General features: G+C 35.0%; 2 protein-coding genes, 1 long non-coding RNA gene and 1 pseudogene across 3 annotated transcripts; 1 reads left to right on the forward strand and 3 right to left on the reverse strand.

Annotated features, from left to right (window-relative positions):
* Window positions 1-779: 779 nt before the first annotated feature.
* LOC141845427 (uncharacterized) lies at window positions 780-4,360 on the reverse strand (annotated as a pseudogene).
* LOC141845640 (uncharacterized protein At4g33100) lies at window positions 4,240-9,210 on the forward strand. Its single transcript, XM_074733700.1, has 5 exons — window positions 4,240-4,368; window positions 5,329-5,467; window positions 5,572-5,656; window positions 7,741-7,872; window positions 8,917-9,210. The coding sequence occupies exons 2-4, from the start codon at window positions 5,376-5,378 to the stop codon at window positions 7,843-7,845; spliced, it is 282 nt and encodes a 93-aa protein (XP_074589801.1). The 5' UTR covers window positions 4,240-4,368; window positions 5,329-5,375; the 3' UTR covers window positions 7,846-7,872; window positions 8,917-9,210.
* A 1,966-nt stretch (window positions 9,211-11,176) lies between these two features.
* LOC141844727 (GRAS family protein RAD1-like) lies at window positions 11,177-12,721 on the reverse strand. The gene has a single exon (XM_074732719.1). It carries the CDS (start codon window positions 12,719-12,721, stop codon window positions 11,177-11,179), a length of 1,545 nt encoding a protein of 514 aa, XP_074588820.1.
* A 6,821-nt stretch (window positions 12,722-19,542) lies between these two features.
* On the reverse strand, window positions 19,543-21,796 carry LOC141844737 (uncharacterized). Its single transcript, XR_012603188.1, has 3 exons — window positions 21,665-21,796; window positions 20,024-20,149; window positions 19,543-19,941 (listed from the first exon to the last, which is right to left on the reverse strand). It is a non-coding gene; the product is annotated as an uncharacterized LOC141844737 (long non-coding RNA).
* Between the last annotated feature and the right edge of the window lie 832 nt (window positions 21,797-22,628).

Genomic DNA, 22,628 nt, shown 5'->3' on the forward strand with positions numbered 1-22,628 from the left:
GGACCTTAGCTGTTCAAAAATTGAAACCTTTATATCTACAAAAAAGAGAAGAGTCCATGAAATATATTTATAGCGCCGGTTAGTAAATATCATCGTCGTGAAAATTATAATGTGTTTTAGACATCATTTCTCATGTTAATTCGTATTCAAACAATCACTGCTCTTAATAAGATATATCACATTGGTGTTTAAAGGCATGTATACATTCAAGAGAACTATCTGAGAACACAAAACTTGATCTCATGTCATTCAGAAGTCTATAAATTCATCAGTCACTTTTATATGAAACCAATTGATTGGATATAAACCTATCAATCGATTGATACACTGTATCAATCGATTAGTAGTAGGGGTTGGTGGTTATAGAAGGGGTTTTAATCGATTGCTATAATATTGTAATCAATTAAGATCACTATTTATGGTCACAGAATGATTTTTAATTGATTACATCATTGTAGTAATCGACTAGGAATACTTTTACAAGTCATAGAAGATTTTTTTATCAATTTAAATACTGTAGCAATCAATTATGAGTATTGTTCATGGTTACAGAATATTTTTTAATCAATTACGACATTGTAACAATCGATTAGGAACACAGTTCATTATCACAATGTATTTCAATATCTAATTCATTATCACATAATGCAATTGATTACAATCTAAAATGGTATTCATCCAATAAGTTTTGTCCAAAATAATTTCATAATGGTCCAAAAGCATATCAAAATATAAATACCAACAACCTAATTCAAATATCTAATTCATTTTGAATTGATCTAAGAGAGCTTCTTCACCGCATAATCTCTCCTAAATACCTTTGGCAATGCGAAGAATTGGTGTTCATCCTTGAGAATGTACTTCTCGACATCAATAATTCTTATTGAGAGGAGTGAGAAAGTTCCATTAACTCATCATATATACTCATTTTTTTATCACTGCTCTCGATTTGTTTCTTGAAAAGGTGGAAATTCCTTTTATCTCCTCATTAGCCTCCGTAATAGCAGTAACATGCTTGTGAATCTCTCCCACTAAGTCACCTAGAACATCATCAAACTTTCCTTTTTCTTTTTGGTGGTTGGCTTTTTGTTTGATGGACAAACTAATGAATCTAGAGTCTCCATCTCAGATTTCCTTGTTTCATCTCTGACAGGTTTTTCATCTTCATGACCTTTATCTTGCTCATATATTTCACGCTCAAACGTATCAGCCTCTTTATCACATAAATTTATCTCTTTTACTACATTAGCTGGTTTCTACATCAGCTCTATGACATGATCTTTCGCACACAAACATCAAATCATCAAGGTGGGGGAACTCTGTATTCCTTAAACCAATAGCAGAAACTCCCACCTCTCATCCTCACAATTTTCTAGCTTCCTAAGTAAAATGTTGTGAACAGAGTTCAAAACTAAATGAAATTGGCTACTAACTGCCTCGTCGAATCTACTGTTTGATGTTTTAGGATCCTATTCTTTATATTATGTACAATAATATAAAGAAAAGATATTATAAGTTCACTAATTGATAATTTTCTATTTCCTTTCAATTTTCCATTAGTCATTAGCAAATAACAAAGTTTAGCTAAAGACTTTTTATCTATCCTATAGTTATTAACACATTATTGATCACTATATATAAAAAATCATCTCATTTAAATTTATAAACCTAATATTGTATCTACACAATGCATAATCAGCATATGATATGCTCCTTTTGAATCTAGCATTCCTCTTGATAGCTAAGATAATTGTCAACAATAAAAGTATAAATATCTTGCTTTTCATAATCTTTGTGTGCATAATGAGTATAGAAATTATTTTCATCTCCTGCCTTATTGATAACCGAGCCATATCAGTAGGACACTAGTAGATGGTAGTTGTGGGGCGAGACGTAAAAAGATTGCCGAATGGTATTTCTAAAACATCCAAGGACTTCCACTTGAAATTCATACCTATTAAAGAATCATGCTATTTGAGAATTTTTGTTCACTTTAAGAACTTCAAAGCATAGATATGTTGGAAATATCTAAACCTAAAAGTTGATTTTCTAGATCTAATAATTTATTCCAACATAAAAAATAAATCCCCTGCAAACATTCCAAACACATAGTCATAAGGATTAAAGCCTGGGATTCTTCTATATTCATGAGATTTAAATTGTCTTTTTCCTCTGTGTTTTGTGATGTTGAAGGATTATATCCACTAAATCTAACTGTTAATTGTCCTTGTCTATCTTTATACATAATTGAGTCATTAGGTTTTAAGGTAGAGTTTTGTGGTTCCAAATTTACTATCCATTCTAACCCAGCTAATGTTTTTGAGTCAAATTCCCTGGGTTTTAGAAAATAAATTCCTTTTGTTGTTAGAGTTTCAATCATTCATTGAATGTTTATTTTAAAATTGGTATTAATGTTATTCATTATTTTTCCTAAAAAGATTATGTCTAATTGAATATTGTTTCTTTGAAAATCTCCATAACCTTTAGCTTGTATCATAATCTTGATATGTTTGACAAAATATGCTATTATCATGTTAAAGTTAGGGCATAGATATGTTATTCCTACGTTATTGTTTAGTCCACTTCAAGTAAGCCAATAATGGCTTTTTCTTTATTTGAAAATTTAGAATCATATAATACTAGTAATACTTTTCCTCCTATTCTTTTTCTTGTTAATCCTCATAATCCTAAGACAATTAGGCTTAGATGTATGTAAGTAATATTATGTTTTCTTGTTAGTAGGACTCTATCAGATTCTTCTATCATTAAATTAAGTTTTTCTTCTACCCCATCTGGGAGATGTGAGACTTCTGTTCTATGATGTTTAAATACTGATGTAGTAAAGAATAATGTTCCATGATTATATAACCTTCTTGGATTTAGTGCATTTAATTGTGCATTTGAGAATAATTCAAGGTTTCTGTCTATATCAATAATTTCTTCTAATTGATAATTAGATGTACTAACTCTTCTGTTTAATAAAGTATCTAACTATGATGTGGCGTTTTGTTGTAGGTCCCGAAGTGTTCTAGAAGGACCAGGGAAGTCTCAGTTTGAGTTTGATTTGGATTTGTTAGACTCATTATATGTTAAAAAGGAATAAGTCTTAGGTTGTTTTCGGGGAATAATATTTTCAATGGATAGTTTACTTGAGTCTTTGGTTAAGACTTCCGGACTATTTTTCCACTCTGTAGCTTGATTATTCTTTTGTAGTTGTGTTTCAACTTGTAATACCTTGTTTTCTAGTACTGTAATTCTATGATGCAAAGATGTTAATAGTGCTATTATAGTATTGTTTTGTTGAGTTAAGATTTGGTCACTTTTTCTTGGAAAATCTATTTTGTAATATTCGTCTTCCTTGATTTTTGAGTATTGTTGAGTAAAGTTCAAAATTTCTTCATAATAGTTGTTTTCATATTGTAATTTGTTCATTTATATTTTAATTCCTCTAACATGCCTTGTATGGTTTCTAAATTTTTTTCTATTTGTTCTTTGGCTTTTTCCACAAAGCTTTTTTACTTGGACTAATAGGTCTTTGGATTGTAATTCAAATTGTCTTGGTTTATTTTCTTCAATTAATTTGGCTAGCCTAAGAAATAATTTAAGTTTTACTATTTAGTTTAAATTTAAATTTAAATTTTCTATGTGTTTATAATTATTAGAATGAACAAACATAAAAAGCTTTAAAATTTTAAAATTACATACATTGTATTTTAGGTTTTCAATTAGATTTTAATTTTTGTAATTAAAGTATATAAAATTTTTAAAATGACATTGGATTTTTTAAAATACATATAATATAATTTATTTAAAAATAAATATATAAAATTTGATACAAATTCAACTGAATTAAATATAAAATTTTATTTTTTTCCCAATTATGATTCTTCTTAAATAATGATATTGCAAAACGAATTAAAATAGTAAAAAAATGCAAATATATTTTTTTAATTTAAATAAATAAAATTTGATTTCATTAAAGTAAACTATATTAATTTGTTAACAGTGGGACTATAGTTTTTTTATTGCTTTTTAAAAGTTAAAATATGAAGAAAAAAATTGGATTTGAAATTATTTTTTAATTTTTAATAAATTGATTTTAACCGTACTCAATTTAAATCTATTTTATTTCAGCTAAATCAGATCGTTTGTATTTATTTAAATTAATTATATTTTTAGAAAAATAAAAAATTATTTAATTAGGTTTTATTTCTCTTCCCGTTCGTTTCTGAAGCCGCAAGCAGTCCGCAGCCGCCCCGGCCTCCCACCTGCCGTCTGCGCCAATCCGCGGTCGGTCACCGCCCATCGCCTGTCTGAAGCGACCACGCGCTTCCGTCCATCTCCGGAAGCAGCCGGCCATCGTGCCCGGTAACCTTTTCTTCTTCTCTTCTCTTTCGATTTTTGTTTATTTCTTTTCCCTTCGGTGCCGGTTCCGGTGCCGTTTAGTATACCGGTCGGCGGGCGGAACGACAAGGGCGCCGACCAGCACGGCTCGGCACTTCAAACTATAGAAGGCTACAATGATGACTGGATGGTTATAGCAATACAGACTCAGCAAATCTCATTATGAATTGCTCATTAAAAGTTAAATGTTGAGAAACAAGTATTAGTGAGGAATCTGATCATAAGAATGAGTTTTTCAAACACAAAAGTTCTTCACACCTGAAATCTAACATCTAACAATTTCTGGATTGCAAATGGTTGGCCATTTTATCCTCAATGAGGTTGACCTGTTCATGAATAATGTGCAGTTTGAGTATCTAGAAACTCCTTTCTAATATGAACATATTATAACTAGATTATAAATTAAAACGGGAAGGTAGTAAATTATTAGTACTGCTAGCGCTGTGAGTTATACTGTAACTTATTATAACTTACTACAAAATAAGGTGAAGTAGATAGTACACTAACTTAGAATAGAGCTATAACTGCTTAATACTCCTAATTATTATCATGCTATAGATGTGAAGGTAATGACTTTGCCTCAAGATCCATTTAATCAGAGAGTTAATACTTTGAAGTAGATAATGTAAATCATAAAATTACTACTTTATTCTCGCTAACAAATCTCACCCACCATGCTGAAATTAGATAATTCTATCATATTCACACTATACTAATATACAATTATATACTTCAAGTCTGAAATATCATTTCTAAATAATTCTCAAATAACATTGTCAGTTTGTTGCCAATAACTTCTTCATTCTCACATCAAAAATCTTACAATTAACAAAAAAGTCAATCCCAATTATAAATGATAAGGTCCAATAGTTTAGTATGTTTTACTGGTTTAATTATAATAAGTAATTTTAAGGACTTATTTAGGGTAGAGGAGTTAAGCACCCGCACCCTCCTACACCGAGAAGGATCTGATGGGTTCGAACAAGGCAATGAGCAAAGGTGGTGGCGTGATTGCTTCTCCTTGCGCACAACTCCGAGCTGCCTATCATGATTGCTTTAATCGGTAGCTCTCTTCTCTTCATCTCCCACTTCAATTCCTCTTTCTGTACCCAACAAATTCCTTATCTCAAGTAACAATGTTGCCGTTTTGATACTGTGGAACTGCAGGTGGTATTCGGAGAAGTTTTCAAAGGGTCAATGGGACAAAGAAGAGTGCATCATCGAGTGGGACAAGTATAGAGCCTGTCTTGAGGTAACTCTTTCTTTCTTTATCTACATCTTGATTCATGTTGCATTACACTTATGTGTTGGTTTAGGAGCAGACCCTGCTATTACTTTAGTATCTGGAACCCTATCTCTTCTAATCAACCTTAAAAAGCTAATTTTTTCTTAGTAATGCCAGATTCTTCCATTGATTTCATAGTTATTATAGTGTTTGCATAACAAATTATAAAAGTTTGCCAATTATTCGATTTGAAATTCTAACTGAATGAGTAAGGGCTACCAATTATCAAAGTTTGAGGTTGAATTAGGGCTAATTTAGCTCACCTGAGTTGAATATAGTTCAGTCCAAAGGTAAAACGAAATTGATTCACTTCATCCATGAGCAGAGGTTCAGTTTGAATTGGTTCAGTCTTGGTTGAGTTCACCAAGTTCGGTGTCATAGAGTTCACTCTATTTGGGGGTGGGGGGCAATTTGGTCGAGGTGGAGTTGGATTGGGCAGTCCTCTAACTCACTTGAGCTAGTGTAAATGAATTAAGTTAGGCTTGTATCCATTGGGGAGGAATCTTTCGTAGGATCAAACTCGACGCTAGAGGAGGAGGGGGTGAATAGCATTACGAATTTTACGAGCTAATATTTAAAATTAAAAGCAAAAACAGACAGAGAATATTGCATTGGAATAAAGAAGCTAACTAACTTAACAAGATTTAACAATTAACAATTAACTTGTACTATTTTATGTGATGTTTGATACTTGAAAATATTTAGAAATTCAAGCATGCAAGAGCAATCAAGACTTTGATTATGTACGACTACTAAAAAGTAAAGCAAGACAAATTTTCAAGCAAGGATCAGACACATGCGAGTAAAAAAAATTGGTTCTTATTTTTTGAATCTCTTTTCCAGAAAGTCTTTGAAGGTGGAAAAATCCTAAAAAAAGAATCTAAAAAACTTTAAGAGTGCAAGAACAAATGTACGACAACAAATTAGTGAAGATATATGCTAAGGTTGCTGATTGAAGTTGAAGCACTAAGTTGTAGCACATCGTCACAGTAGAGCATGAAGAGCACACGAGCACACAAAGAGTAATCAAGGAAGAAAGAGTTTCGATTATTGAAAACCTCTATCCTTGAGCTTCCTTTTATAGAACTTTTGTCGATGCGGACATGGCAGATTTCTAGTCGATTGAAACCTCTCCGGTCGCCTAGAAGATGTTGATGTGGTTGCAACTTCTATCTGATAGATAACGTTGTCCACGGTTTCTGGTCGATTGGATTCTATCTGGTCGCTTGGAGCTAGGTGAAATCCTATCTTGACTGACTCATCCAGATTGTTAGATCTCATCACTATTGGTCTTGTCGCCCGTTCCTTGCTCCGGTCGCTTGAAATCTCCCGACTCTGTCAGTCAAGGTTTATTCCCAACCAGTCGCCTGGACTCTCGTCTAGTCGTCTAGAACTGTCAAAACTAGCTTCCTTGCATTGGTTATGCATAATGAGTATGATATCAAATTTAAAGTTATTCGCACTTTAGCTAGAAGCTACCTAAGTTGCCACTTCTCTAAAAGTCATGAAAAAAATATCCTTTCAATGATGAGAGGACTCTCAATGACTAAAGGCATGGAAAAATGTCCTTTCAATGATGAGAGGATCCCCTTTTCATGGACCTTAAGGGGTGAGCACCTTCCAATGCACCTTTGTTGCATGTAGACATAACCCAATTGCATGAAACATGATTAAAGAGACAAAACTGAAAGTGGCACAATACAACACGAATTTACAAATGGATTGACACATTTATAAAGATAATTTATTTTTTTAACTTTTCTAATATAACTTTAGTTTCTAGATAATGCAGTTAAACAAGCACATTATTTTCAAAAATTATAAAATTGTTTATATATATATATATATATACACGACTCATTTTTTACACAATTAACATGATACAACGTGAATTCTCACCCCTACGTAATGACTCAGCTGACACAATCCGGCCCTTTTTCAATGGCTACATCTTCTTTATGTGGCATCCTCCACATTTAAGCCTCAACTTCGGATTTCTTTAGTGTATTTATTAGCTGGCTTGAGTTCCTTTTCTTTTAAATCATATGCAGCAATATTTGGAAGACAAACACCTGAGGCGTGCTCTCTTGGAAGCGGATTCCTCTCCCTACTTTGTTAAAGATGGTGCAGGATCGTCTAATAATGTGAACACTTGAGCACATTGATTACATTATGTTCAAAAGGTACTTATTTTCAATTTTGCATTTGGTAAATTATCAATGAGATTGCACAGTTAGATCACAATTTGGTAATTAGATGAAGGTTTAAAATATAGAGCCATACCGAGGTTTTGGTACCGTATCATGCCGTGCCGGTATAGTTTCGATATTTTTAAAATATAAATATATTAACTAAAAATAAAAAAATTAATCTAAATATTAAAAAAAATAAATAAAAAATATTTTTTTTAAAAAAATGATATGATAATTTTATGAGACTTTAATTAAGTCTATTTAAATTATCTTAACTATAGCTAGGAGTTGATTATTAAAATCTAAGTTAAAAAAAATAGATTCTGCAATCGCATGGGCCGCACGATCGGGGCACCCCCGTGCGACGCCTCCGGAGGTGTTGTCCGACCCAGGCAACGCCTCCGGATGGTATTCTGGCCAGAACATTGGTGCCAGTGCTGGTTTGCTGATCATGGAATGAAAAATTTCATCAATATCGAATGAAACAGTTCGAGATTTCAATCCTTGATGATAATCAGAAAATGCATTAATCAAGAACTAGAAGTCTCTAGCTCTTATTTCCTAGTTATTCTCCAATTGAGTCAATTTGGAAACTATGCATTTTACTTGCAAGTAGCAATATAGTTCGAGTAGTATGGGCCTCTTGGGTGAGCGTTTTCTGCACTTCTGCAACTTGTTGACTCATGGTTGCCCTCGCGCTCTGTTGTACTTTGTTGCAGTTGATTTGCTTGTCTTCCCACTGTAGCTCCTCGTTCATCCAACAATGTTTAAATTAATAATAGCTTAACCCATATTACCTTTAAACATTTGTGTTGAATTTTTAGATTTAGTAATTTATTACCTCCTAATAAAAAATGTGTACGTACACACCAACAATTTATTTTGCATAGTTTCGAACATTATGTTTAAGTACATTTTAAAAAATGATTCCCAGTCAGTCTCATGGACTCAATCCTGGGGTGGATGTTTAAGTACATTTTAGACTATTGTTCATGTGTATCAATAGTCATCATCATCTTTTAATGTTTGGTGCAGGACTTGCTGAGATAACCAAACAATAACTGGCTAAATTTGAGTGGCTTCTACGGGGATAACCAAAGTAATAATGAGATCTCCAAGACGATGCGATTATGATCCTCCGGGTTCTCTTAACCTTCGCAAGTATTATATTAGTTGTATTTTTGTTACCCATATTGTTGTATTTTTAACCTTCCAATGACATTGATACCCATATTATTGTATTTTTGTTGTTACCTTAGGAAGGTGAGAGGGGAGCATGTGACCGTAGTAGACTTTGAGATACTTGCATATATTAGTTTTTTAAATTTATTTCTACGAGTGTTTTAACTTTAGGTCTAGCCAAATAGTTTAATATACATGTTGTATAACATTTACTAATAGTTTAATAGTATTATTTATTTATTTATGATAGAATGCAAAAGAAAGAGTTTGATCATTAAAGATGCACTCTTGTATTGCTCTGTCCAATTTAAAGGTAGTTTTTTATTCTCTTATGTTTAACTTTTCATGTTTTATCTCAATTTATCAAATTTATCATGTTCTTATTTGCTTCTCATTTAGCGATACTACAACAATATATCAATTTCTCTAAGATGTCAAGTTTAGTGATGTTAGTAAAATATGTTACTATGTACACTAAATCATCTCTTTTTTTTAATAATTCAGGTGATAAGTGGAAACTTTTTTAGATTTATCTTTTGCCCATGACTTGATACTCTTATGAATTATAGTTTTAAGTTTGTTAGTAATGATTTATTTATTTTTTATTTCATGATGATTTATTCATTATTAGTTTTCTTTTTTGTTTGTTAGATATATCCTATCATAGTTGGTTACGACGGAACAGAGTTGTTGAAGTGGATATCATCTTTCGTCGTGGTCAACTATAGCTTCTTAATTTACCTTCTTATAGATAATTATGGAGTCGACCGTGTAGGATCATTGGGTGGTAGATTTCACTTTTTGCTAAAGAAATAATGTATTTAGCTCATTTTCTTATTTATTTTATATTTTGTATACACTATGCACATAATTTTAAGTTCCTTTCTTCTTATTTATTTCTATTCTAGCTTAGTTTATTATATGTTTGTTTTTTTTACATTTCACTTTTATTATAATTCATAGTTTTTATATTTATTTTAATAGCCATAACTATTCTCTCTTAAGTTAATATTATTTTTTTATAAAAAAAATCATATATGAATTTCCTTAGTTGCCCTTTAAAACATGCATCAAGCAGATAATTTATTTAAGCAGTGATTATATTTGATGTGCATAGATTGAATTTCTAGTGTTGCATTGCTCAATAATGTATAATAGTGAAGAATCAAAATATTTAACTAATTATTTTTTATTTGTGCAATTAACTACAGCTAAAAGCATTCATTTTGATTGGAGTTGTGATTGTGTAAAGATGTATTATTTGTTGGACAGAAATGATCTACTGAGCGACTCCTTCGTGTGCGCTTGTGAGCGTCACCCTTGATCCACCATTGCTATCGCCGCCCTCATTGCGTCGTCTGACCACCGTCGATCGCCAGCCTATGCACAATTGACGCGTCGCTCATCAGCGCGTCAGTCGACGTCATATTCTGATCGGATTATGATTGAAATCCGGTGCAATTTGATCGAAACGTGGTCGACAGTGACGCGCGTCGGATTCTGATCAAATCACGGTTAGATTTCAGGCAAATCGTGGTCGGAGACCGGTCGAGGAAGGACCAGCGTCGCACGTCGGTCTTTCCTTGACCTGTGATAGACGATGAATCAGATGGTGCTCATCAAAGGAGACGCTCAGCAGTTCCGTTCTGATTTGTTGGAATGTGTTATGATGATCTATTTATCAAATTTATTTTCAAAATCTGTCAACTTTGTCATTGGTCATTTTCAATGAATTCTTAGCCTGTCACATCTGTGTTCCTTGGTATCATTTCCTCGACCTATGCAAAGATTCTTGTTTAATACCCTTTTTTTAATAATAATAATAATAATAATAATTGAGAGCCTAATTATCAATAAAAATATATTTCTTTCATTGGCAAAATACATGAATAATATCCATGATGAAGTCACTCTGTACAAAGATGTCAGTCAGCAGCAAAAGGCAGAGGATCTCTTGTTTTTTTTTTGTCCTTTGAAAAAAAAAAAAAAAAAGAAAGAGCTGGGCCTTTATTGGTAGTAACTGTATTGGCATATATGCCAATTACAGTGGATGAGTGTCATGGTGAAGCCCAGCTACAAGAAGCATCGGGACCGTGGGATGGACGATGGACGGTCAGCATTTCCAGGAGGAGGCGGCGATGATGGGCTTGGACTTCCAGCCGAGGAGCAGGCAGCCCTTCTCCTCGGCGATGGTGTAGCCTTCAGTTGGCCGGAACTTGGCGAGCCACTGCTTGGCCTGGCCCATCATCTTGACGGGGGCCGGCTGGAATCCGGCCCTGCTCATCCGCCGGCGCCACTGGTCCACGCGCTCGTGCCGCTCCACCCGGGCCGGCCCCTCGCAGCTCACGATGTTCTTGATCTCCTCCGCGAAGTGGAACTGCTCCACCTTGGCGCGCTTCGTGTCGTACTTGGGCAGCATCGCGTCCAGGGAGTCGAAGATGGCGGAGTAGTAGTGGAGCGCCTCCATGAACCGGCCCAGGAAGAAGGGGCCGTTGTGGCTCGAGTCCTGCTCCACCACCACCAGCACCGCCGGCTGCAGCTCGTGGATCATCTGCAGCACGGCGTTGAGCGCGCCCCGGCTCTCCTTCACTACGCAGTGCAGCTGCAGGACGCTGTTCACCGCCACGATCTCGCCTTCCTGCATCTCGAAGTCCTCCGGCCGCAGGTTCTCCAGGTTGCTCTCCAGCACCGAGAACTCCAGCTGGAACCCTAGTCCCGCCGCGTACGACTTGAGCCCGTCGCCGATGGTCTGCAGGTGTTCGACGCGGGGACCGACTCCGGTGATACGCAACCGCCGAGGCGGCGGGACGCCCCGGACCGCCAGGGCGTCCAGCAGCTTCCGCCACTGGTGGCCGTGGGGCAGGCCCTGCGTCATGCCCAGATCCACCACGTGCACCGGGCTCTCTCCCTCAAGGGCTTCGAGGATGGCGGCGTTGGCCACGAAATGGCCGAATTGGATGTAGGGACAGAGCTCGTAGGCGAGGCCCAGCGCCTCGGCCTTCTTCTCGAACGCCAGAGACGGCACCGTCGCCGGGCCAACAATGCCGACGGCGCCCAGCGGTTGGACCAGCGCCAGCCGGTCCGACAGCCCCTGCACGAAGCACGACGCCACTCGCTGGAACGAGGTGCCCAGCACCAGCGCGCTCACCTTCAGCTCCGCCAGCAGCGCCGACGCTTGCGCCCGGTCGCGGCATGCCACCGCCTCCGCGCACGAGATGAGCAGCTGCACCAGCCTCATCCCGTCGCCCGCGCTTCCTCCGGCGACCTCCTCCATCCCAGCATCAGCTTCCGGCATTTCCCCGAGCACCTCCTGGGCAGAAAACTTTTGCTTGTAGCTGTCGACGAGGTCGATGATATTGCGGAATTGGCGCTTGCGAGCGCACTTCGCGTGGTCTCCAGTGGCATCCTTCTCAAAATGGGCGATGCTTGCGCCATGATCAGTGGTCCTTAGCTTCTTTCCATACCTGAGCTCTGGGGGAGGAGAGAACCTTGACAAAGTGTGATCCCATGTAGGCAGGTAATAGATAATTTGGTTTGGATCCAACTTAGATATGCTTGAGAGATTGAAGTCAGTGCCACTCTCGTCCACTTCCTCATTGTAGTTCATCTGCTGCAGCTCTTCTTCTGGGCTGTTCACGTAGGGGAATGAAGGAGCCATTTGATCGAACACTTTTGCCAAGGTACTGCCTCTTCTTCTTGCAGAAACTTATTTTTAGGAACTAGCAAAGAGGAGCACCTATGAAGCTATTTATGCATTTCTAAGATACTTAAAAACCAATTTTCCCCCTTGCTTGAACAAAAAACAAAACAGCATAAGAGATTAAGTGTTTGTCCTATTGAACATTTCATTGGCACCAAAAAATATAACAATGTTAGGCGACTTGGGCAATGCCATAGCGTTTAAATTTTAATACTAGAAGCTTGAGCATTTTAAAATGCTTTGCTCCCTTCCCATGCAACATTGGAGTTCCATTTGGCATTGAGTATGATATTCTTTGAGAGAAAATTGCAATTTGGTGGTTGAGTTTGATCTCGTTTTGAAAGAACAAGAATTCACTTTGCTCCATAATTTTAACTTTTAGAATGTCTCCTCAAGTTTCAATGTTCTCAAATCATCTTAGACCATTCTTAGCCTGATTCTATGGAGCTAAGCTGAGTTGAGCTGAACTTGGTGGTGTTTAAGTCTGTCTGTCTGTCTATGTGTTGAGCATGTTCAAGCTTATTTATTGAAAAATTTATTTACCTTGAGCTTTTATCAAGTGTAATAACATCTTTATTCTTATACTTTGGCTAAATCATTGATTTAATAAATAATAGATAAATTGAAACTCCAAAAATTTGTAATATATTACAAAATGGATTATATTCTTTATATGTTTGAATTTAAAATTAAAGGAATAAGATCACAATGAGATTTTAGGCAAGTATGTAAATAAATTGCACAAGAGCTTTGTTTATGAGCATTAACTAGCCAAACAAGCTCACTACTAATTATCTCGGAACACTGTTCATTTACAACCTCACCACTTGTTCATCTCCATCAATTCAAAGTGCTCCAATCTGGCTCGTTTTAACTCTTCGACACCTTCAACTCCTCTTGAACTCACATCCACTGCAATTTTTCATATATATATATATATATATATATATATATATTTTCAAATTTAATGTTGCGTTTTCATTATTCCTTGAACTAAGTATCTAAATTCGTAGTTCCTGGACAAGATTTTCCCTCAGTCTGAATTGAAGTGCAGTATCATGTTAACTTGGAAGTTACATCAATCTTCATGGGCAAATATATACAATTAACAGAGCAAATTATTTATCATTGTGATTTTGTTGAAGAATGTTTATTGTAGACTTTGACACATTGCTTGATCATTCTTTTTTAGTGTAGGGTAGGCAGGACAAGCCGGCGATGAGCTCCATCTTCACAAGGCCAGAAATCCATGTCTCTTCTCCATGTCTCCTTCGGGTTTTTGTAATTCACAGGAATTGCAGACTCAATTCTGTAAGTACTAAATGCCATAATTATGATTAAAGTATATGAGGGGAAAAGAACAAGAATGTGAGGCTTAACTAATTAGTTGTTTAGATGATCAACAGTTAAATAACGTTGGATGGCAGATAAATGGCAAACACATGAAGGCAAAGTTTGGAATTGCTGGAGATGATTCATTAGAGGAAGATTCGTATAAAAGATTCCTTGTTGCTCTGTTGCGTGGGAGAGCTGCTTGTGAGTTGTGATGGAATCTGGAATATATTCTGCTAAATTCTTCTCGTTAGAAACAATGCTGGAGCATCCCCATGGGCCCATGTTGGTTACCATCTGTTTTGGAATCATGAATCTAGTCGAAGTTCCATCTGTTTTGGAATCATGAATCTTATCGAAGTCTGGAATGGAGGTGTTTCTTGGAGAGATATGAGTTTTGATGTGGAAAACATCTTTAATCATGTAGGTATTTGGCTGAAAGATATATATTCTATGGACCAAGGATCATTTTAGAAACGTCATATAAGAGTATTTTTGACGCAACAACGGAGCAACAATTAAGATTTCCAACATCAAACACGGGCGGGTTGTGTCCTATGGCATGATTATGTCTTTTGTTGTCACATGACGAAGAGCAGTCTAAAGTCGAACATGGTTTGGTCGTGTTCTCTGACACGGCCGTGTTCGGTTAACCGCATACATCCAACAATCAACACGGACTGGTCGTGTTTACTAAAAGCACGGTGGCGACGCTTCAAACCTGGAAGACTTTGTGATCCATGAGGACTTGAGCTTTGAGATATCATAATTTTTACTCAGGTTGAATATAATCCATAACAATTCAGTCTTAGATTCAAAAAATATTATTCAAAGTTTTTTAGGCTTCGAACAATCTTTATCATTGTATTAGGGTTATTTTTATCTTTTGCATCCTTAAGATTTTGAAACTATTCAAACTTTTATTTAATTGATATTAGAGCATTAAATCTTTTATTTTGAATTAATTTTATTCGATTAAATTAGAGACGATTTTTTCTCTGCGTTTGATGATTTTCAATGTTTTCTTTGAAATTCTGATATGAAAATGAGCTCCCAAGATAATTATTATTCTGTTTGGCATTGATTTTTATTAGATACTTTTTATCAAACAAATTTTATCATTTTTACACTAAGCAATCACTTGAAATTAAAGAGTCATCCAATAAGATATTTGATAAATCCGAGTGTATTTTAGGTCTTCTCTACAAATGAGAATATCAAGAAGAGGTAGCAAAGAGATTTCAAGGATGGATGTTGAAAGGTGAGATGTAAGATCCTATCAAGCGGAAGAATTAGGAGAACCTAAGAAGGAGAATGCACATGAGAAAGAGGATAAGAATAATCCACCTCAAGTACATCCAAGAACATTCAAACAATGGTCAACTGTAGCTTTCCAATTTATCTCCTCATAGATAGTCGTGGGACTAATCGTGTGAGGCTGCTGGGTGGTGGATTCCACCTTTGCTGAAGCTGAAGAACATTCAAACAAAACCAGAAGCACCCTCATGGAGAAGTAGGAGATATCTCCCAAGGGTTAAACATGCTTGTTCTACATGCATTTAGTCTGTCTTGTTGCATTGATCTTCCAAATTAAACCAAAGAGTATTGATGAAGCATTGATTGAGTTCTTGCAATGTAAGAAGAGCTTATTCAATTTGGAATGAAGATTTGATAATTACTTCTAAGACTTGATTATTAACACAAATTGAATGAAACCCATCACTACTAAACATAGGCCTAAGATTAGATTTTCTTAATTGTTTATGTTGCATCTAGCTCCATATATCATTCTTCATTCCCTTTCATTGTTGCATGGAATCATCTATATGCACCATATGCACATCATTATTAACTTTGTCAGCTCTGTCGAAAAGCTATTTGAGAAATACGATTAGGTCGACTCCCAACTAATCTCACTTTCTATGGTACATGGAAATTACATTCATTTGGGTCCTAGTCAATGACTAGACGACTCCAAGGACTAGGTGAGAGCTCAATAGGAAACTATGAGGAGCTTGCAACAATAGCACTATCACCACCTCCCTAAGCTCACTAGGATTGACTCGCCTGTTTAGAGGCTAACTTTATTGCATATTGTTAGGATTTTCATACACATCACAAGGAGTTAGTTATCTATTGCCATGACTTCACAACATTCTAGTAGAGTACATACACTAGATATAGTTCTATTGAGAAGTAGATGCAACAACAATATGAGTAACAAACATAGTTTTAGCAATTAATGTTTGACATATGAGCAATGGAACATTAACAAACAATTCTCCAACAAGTAGTAGACTATTATTATGGGTGTTTAGATCTATGTAGATGTCTAGTATCTTAGCATTTTTATGCTATCTTGCACTTAGATATTATTAGTATATGTATATCTTGTATCTTAATTTGTCACTTGACACTTCTTTCTTGGATATTATTGCTTTTAGAACATTTATAACCTAGATGTTTATTATCTTCATGTGTAGTATTTTTTATATCTCTTGCAATGATTATATGTACTTGTATCATGGATGTTTAGATTCTTATCTTGTTTTGTGGTTATGTTATTACCTCATTTATCTTGTTATATGATCTTCACTTGGATATTTAGATGATTGATATAATGTGCTGTGTGATGTTTGTCAAAGGTGAAGAGGTATAGAGGTTTAAGGTTTAAGTTAATTTTCTCTTCTCATTACCTTTCTTCCCATTTGTATTATTGTATCATTGTATCATGATGTTATATGTTTATCCTTTACATTTTTGTATTACGATATACTTGATATGGTTGATTATTGATATATCATTATCGTATTTACCATTATTTATGTTTTGTATTCTTGTATCTTATTGAGGAGTGAATAACTTAGATGATAAATTGGGTATAGGAATACATCTATATACGAGGGAGAATTTATTAGTTTTTCATCAAAAAGGTAGTGCATCCCCTTGATAGGTAGTTTAACTTGTTGGAGAAAAAGAATATGAGGATCTTTATAGAGAAGAGGAAGAGAATGGAGAACTCAATAACACTTGTTTCTGAATCCCTTGATTGATTATAAAATGTACTTTATGCATACAAAATGACTCTTTAGGAGACACATACAAAAAGACTTTTTAAGAGACATTTTTTTTCATGACTAGATGGTAAGAATATGCTCTAGGAATATACTTTAGAGTTAATGAATGAATAATATTTATTCACATACACAAAAATTAAGTTTATTATTTCAACATCTCCTCCAAGCTTTGCCCTTAATCTTGCAAAATCTTCAAACTTCAATGCTTTAGCAAAAATATCAGCAATTTGATCTTGTGTCTTCACATACTTCAATTGAACTTCATTTCTAATGATGTTTTTTATAATAAAATGATGTCTTGTATCTATGTGCTTGCTCTTATCATGAAATATATGATTCTTTTCTAAAGCAATAGTTGACTTATTATCAATAAAAATTTTCTTAGAGCAACATCTTCAATAATTTTCTTAGTCATATAGCATGACAAATACAAACAACAACAGCAAAAACTACATATTCTGCTTCACAAGTTGATATAATTGTCACAACTGATTGCTTCTTTGAACTTCAAATTAATGTAGAATCTCCAATGCAAAATAGAAAATCAGAAATACTTTTTCTATCATCAAAATCTCCTCCCTAATCAATATCATCGTATCCAACTAACTTACAATTCTTAGAAAATAAATAAATAAAATCATAATCCAAAGTTCCCTTAACATACCTCAATATTCTTTTAGTAGCCTTTATATGAGATTGAGTTGGGACTACATATAATGAGTAATAAGTTTAACTTTATAAAGAATATTAAGTCTAGAAAATGCTAGTACTTCAAATGTCCGACAAGCTTTCGATACAATGTTGGATTTACCTTCTTACAATCATTAAATTTGGACAATTTGACTCCACATTCAACAGGGGTGTCAATTGATTGATAGTCTTCCATGTTAAATTGTTGCAAGATTTTATTTGCATATCCCTTTTGAGAAATAAAGATATCATTATCAGTTTGTTTTACCTCAATACTAATATAATATGACATTATCTCGATATCTATCATTTCAAATTTTGTAGTCATATCTTTCTTTAATTCATCAAACATTGTTGAATTGTTCTCTGTAAAAATCACATCAACATATAAACAAACAACAATCAAATCACCATTCTCCTTTTTTTTTAACATAGAGATCATATTCACGTGGACAATTTATGAAACTTTTAAATTTGAAATATTGATCAATCTTATTGTACCACGCATTCTAGGGGCTTATTTTAATCCATACAAAGCCTTCTTCAACTTCATAACTTTGTTTTCTTGATTGTTGACTAAATCTCCTTGCAACAACATGAGCTTTGTATTTTTGGACTTCCCCTTTTGCATTCTTCACTACAAAAATAGAGGTTATTAGCAACGAATTTTAGTAATGAAATATTTTTGTTGTAAATTGATGAAGAAATTAGCAACGAACTCTTATTTTGTTGTCAATTGATGATAAATTTGATGACAAAAATAATTTAGTTGCAGAATTAGCAATGTAATAGTTTTCATCGTGAAAATCATCGTTAAATTTTTATTTGTCAAAAAAATCATTGTAATTTGGCGATGAATCAGGGATTCGTCGTCAATTTTGCAATGAATCACGAATTCGTCAACAAATTTTATGACCAATCAAGGATTCGTGGCTAAATTTTGGCACGAATCATGTTCTTGTTCTTGCTACAATTATATATGAATGAGCAGTCGTGCATTCTTCCTTGTTCTTGCTAAGCCCTTAGTCTTGCAAGAGACCATTCCCTCACAGTCGATGCTTCTGATCCAATTCCTTCTCATCGAAGATGCTTAGAATCTGTTCATGCTAAGATCGGGAAGGACGCATCTAACAGCTACTCACGAGATAGCATAGGGAATCAAGGCAATTGGCCTACTTGAGACATTGAAGAGTGTCAATTTATGAGCTCCTTCTCAAGCAATATCTGATTGATTGTGTAACTATCAGACAAAATTAGTAGATAGCCGCAGAATCCAGAGTAAAAAATAGCAACCTTCAACATTTTCATTTTTCTATCACTTTCTCAATGATTTAGATAGATTTGCAAACTTGTTGAGAAGGCTTTTGCAATTTGGGATGCGGTGATGGACATCTACAAACATCAATAGGAAGAAAGTTTTAGGAAACAAAGGATTTTAAGTCCCAACCTGTCAATTATTTTTAGCCATCGTTCGAATCTGATAACAGATGGTAGTCAAGCCAATTCTTGTGCAAGGATAAATAAAGACCAAATTTAACTTGAAAGGATTGGCATTGCATTGGCACTAGGATATTACTTGATATAACATACATTCCATTAGGACTGAAAGTAGCCTCCAATGTTCCATTACTTACAACTAATTTTACATTATAAGTAGAAATTTAGGAAACAACACAAAAACTCCATGAAACTGACTGGTTTGATATCATGACTAACAATTATAACCCCAACTCTAAATTTGTGAAATACAATAAATTGAACTCAGTTATCTTCATCTGAAGAGAAAACAACATGTGTGACAACCCAAATTATCCAACACATCATCACCACAAGTATTTATCTAATTCTTCTCTTTGTTTTATTCAATTCAAAGAGTAACTTACAATTTTGGATTTGCAACTCCTTCATAGTATTCTCTGCACTTCTGGTATCAGCCTCCAACTCCTTTATTACATTCTCTGCACTTCTAGCATCAGCCTCCAACTTGATTATTCTTCTTAGCAATCCTGGTATTACTTGTGTTGATCTACTACACATCTCATCATCAACCCATGCCCAAAAACCACACCCGCCTTCACTCTGCGATTCCAAGTTATTTATGAGATTAAATGCCCAAGTTTTGCACAAAAGAAAGTGGCAAATAATGTTAACTTTTCCCTACCTCAAATAGTGAACATATGACAAATCTCCTGTCTGGGTTATCATTAGTCCATGAGGTTATGATTTTCACCATTTGTCACATCTGCATTTCGGTGTATTGGTGGTGTAGTACTTGGGCATTTTTAACCTGCAAAGATAAACATACCTCATAAATTAAGAGGTAACACTTTCAAAAATTATTGCATTCCATTGATCATTCTCTAAGCATAAAACATAAACAAGCTATTTCATTTCAGACAAATCAACAAGCTTTCTCCTAGAACAAGCAAGGATCAGGATGAAATTGCTTTTTGGAAACTAATCGTGTGATAAAGAAGTACTACATATTTTCATGTGCATAACACTCAAGACTTCTTTTTTGTTTTTTGGTTTTCTCAAAGCACAACAACAAAGAAACTTTAGCACAAGTCAAGTTCATCGAACATCTCAAGGCCATAGAGATCGAACTCATCCTAACTGAAAGAGAACATCAAGAATATCATAGTATTATTAAGCATGGAACTGATCATCTCATACAAAGAAGTATCATATTTTATTCAAGCATATATACTCTGAATACTCAACACCCAATAAATTTTTCTTTTTTTTTCCTTCAAAACACAGTAGCTGAAAAACTTTATCAAACATCTAAAAATCACAATCAAGCATGGGCAACAACAGCAGAACAAGAAGGGATTCTCATATGGAACATCTAAAAATCACAAGCAAGCATGGGCAGCAACAGCAGAACAAGAAGGGATTCTCATATGGGTTAATTCCGTCATGGTGGTGGTGGTGGTGGTGATGGTAACCCATGTGTCACTCTCAGAACTCCCTAATTACCTTATTTGTACCATTAACTAGCACTGTGATATCATATTACTCTATTATGAGTCAAAAGCCACATGACTCAGGATATGTTGTGTTTCTCTAGTTATTCTTGATCTGACCAATCCAACACTAGGCCTCCTTCATAGTCATCAACTAGACTCAAACACTAGGTTATACCTAGCATGAGTCTTATTTCAATTATTTATGATGCAAACATGCATTAAGCAAGTTGAATCAAATTGTTCACATTCCATTCTTCTCAAATGGAACTCTTAGTTTTGGTCTTTAATTTTGAGACGTCTACCTTAAAGTGACTATGTTATGCATATGGATCATATATCTTTGTAATCATTAGTGGGAAGAGGGACCACTGTTAGTTCCAATAAGCATATGAAAATGATGGGATTGGCAATAACAAATGATTTAGCTGAAACAGAAAATCTCTTTAAAAACCAAAGATAGCAGTAACTTTGAAATCTCAAGTTTGACTGAATTTGCATTTCTCTATACACCCACTGTTGGTATAGTTATAGTGCATCTTAGATTATTACAAACTTAAGTATTGGGGTGACATCGACCTTAAAAAGCATGCCTGAAAAACTAGGGCTTTAGTAGAAATCCCCAAAACCAATGTCGAACAAGAGATACAAGAAAACCCAAAACAGATCATAGATCTATTAGAGAAAAAGGTACTTTTTCATTTAGATCTATGAGAAAGCACGCCTACCCAAATCCCAATCAAAACATTCCTACCCCAATCAAAAGCGGAACCGAGATTGAAATCATAGTTTTAGTAGCAGAAGATGATTATAGAAAAAGGGATCATCTATACCTTGTGGGAATCGAACTCTTTTTCTTGATTCAAAGAGATGTTGCAGCGTGGACTATGGTGGCGGAGGAAGAAGGAAAAAGGTTTCAATGGCGATCGCGTTTGAGGAGGAAGAAGGAAAAAGGTTTCGGCGGTCGCGTTCGAGGAGGAAGAGGGAAAAAGGTTTCGGTGGGCGAAGGAAAAAGGGTTTCTCCTCGTCCTAATTTTGTTCGACAGAAAAAGCCATGTGGCATGGTATACGTGGACTGCCATGTCATTCATGCTGCGTTTCATGCCACGAATTTATGCTACGTATCATTTATGTACTTCAAATTTGACTCTATCCCCCAAGTAGTATCCATATAAAACTATAGCGGATCCTTCCTGAAATATAACCTAGAATTACATTTTCATTATCTAAGCGGACCTGGAACATACTGTTGGGAAGTGATAGGCCCAAAGTGGACAATATAATTAACCCTTCATGAATCAATTTTAACCATGCTATAAAATAGGAAGTTAGAGATAAAATTAGGATAGGAGGAGGATCACCATATATATAACAAAAGTTCGCCTCCAATTTTTTCTTGTCTAGCTTCTCGATCCGTCATTATACCTTGAGAAGTGGAAAGAATTACAATTCCTATTCCACCTAAAATCTTAGGAATTTGTTGGTAGTTGGAATAAATTCGTAAACCAGGTCGGCTGATACACTTTAAAATAGTTCTATGTATTCTTTTCCTAGTCTTTTTATGTCGCAGAGTTAAAACCAAGAAATTTTTGTTACCTTCTTGATGTTTCCGAACGTTTTCAATAAAACCTTCTCGTAGAAGTATTTTCACAATATTTTCGGTAATATTAGTAGATGCTATTCGAATCGTTCCTTTTTTATCCATGTCAGCATTTCTTATAGAAGTTATTATATTAAGTGCGTACAATTGCAGCTCAAATTACTTCTGATCTTTCTAGTGGCATATTTGGCACTGCT

This window comes from Curcuma longa, chromosome 14 (assembly GCF_044706935.1).
Source record: "Curcuma longa cultivar G26 ecotype Majalengka, Jawa Barat chromosome 14, ITB_CL_G26_1.1, whole genome shotgun sequence".
NCBI classification, from domain to species: Eukaryota; Viridiplantae; Streptophyta; class Magnoliopsida; order Zingiberales; family Zingiberaceae; genus Curcuma; species Curcuma longa.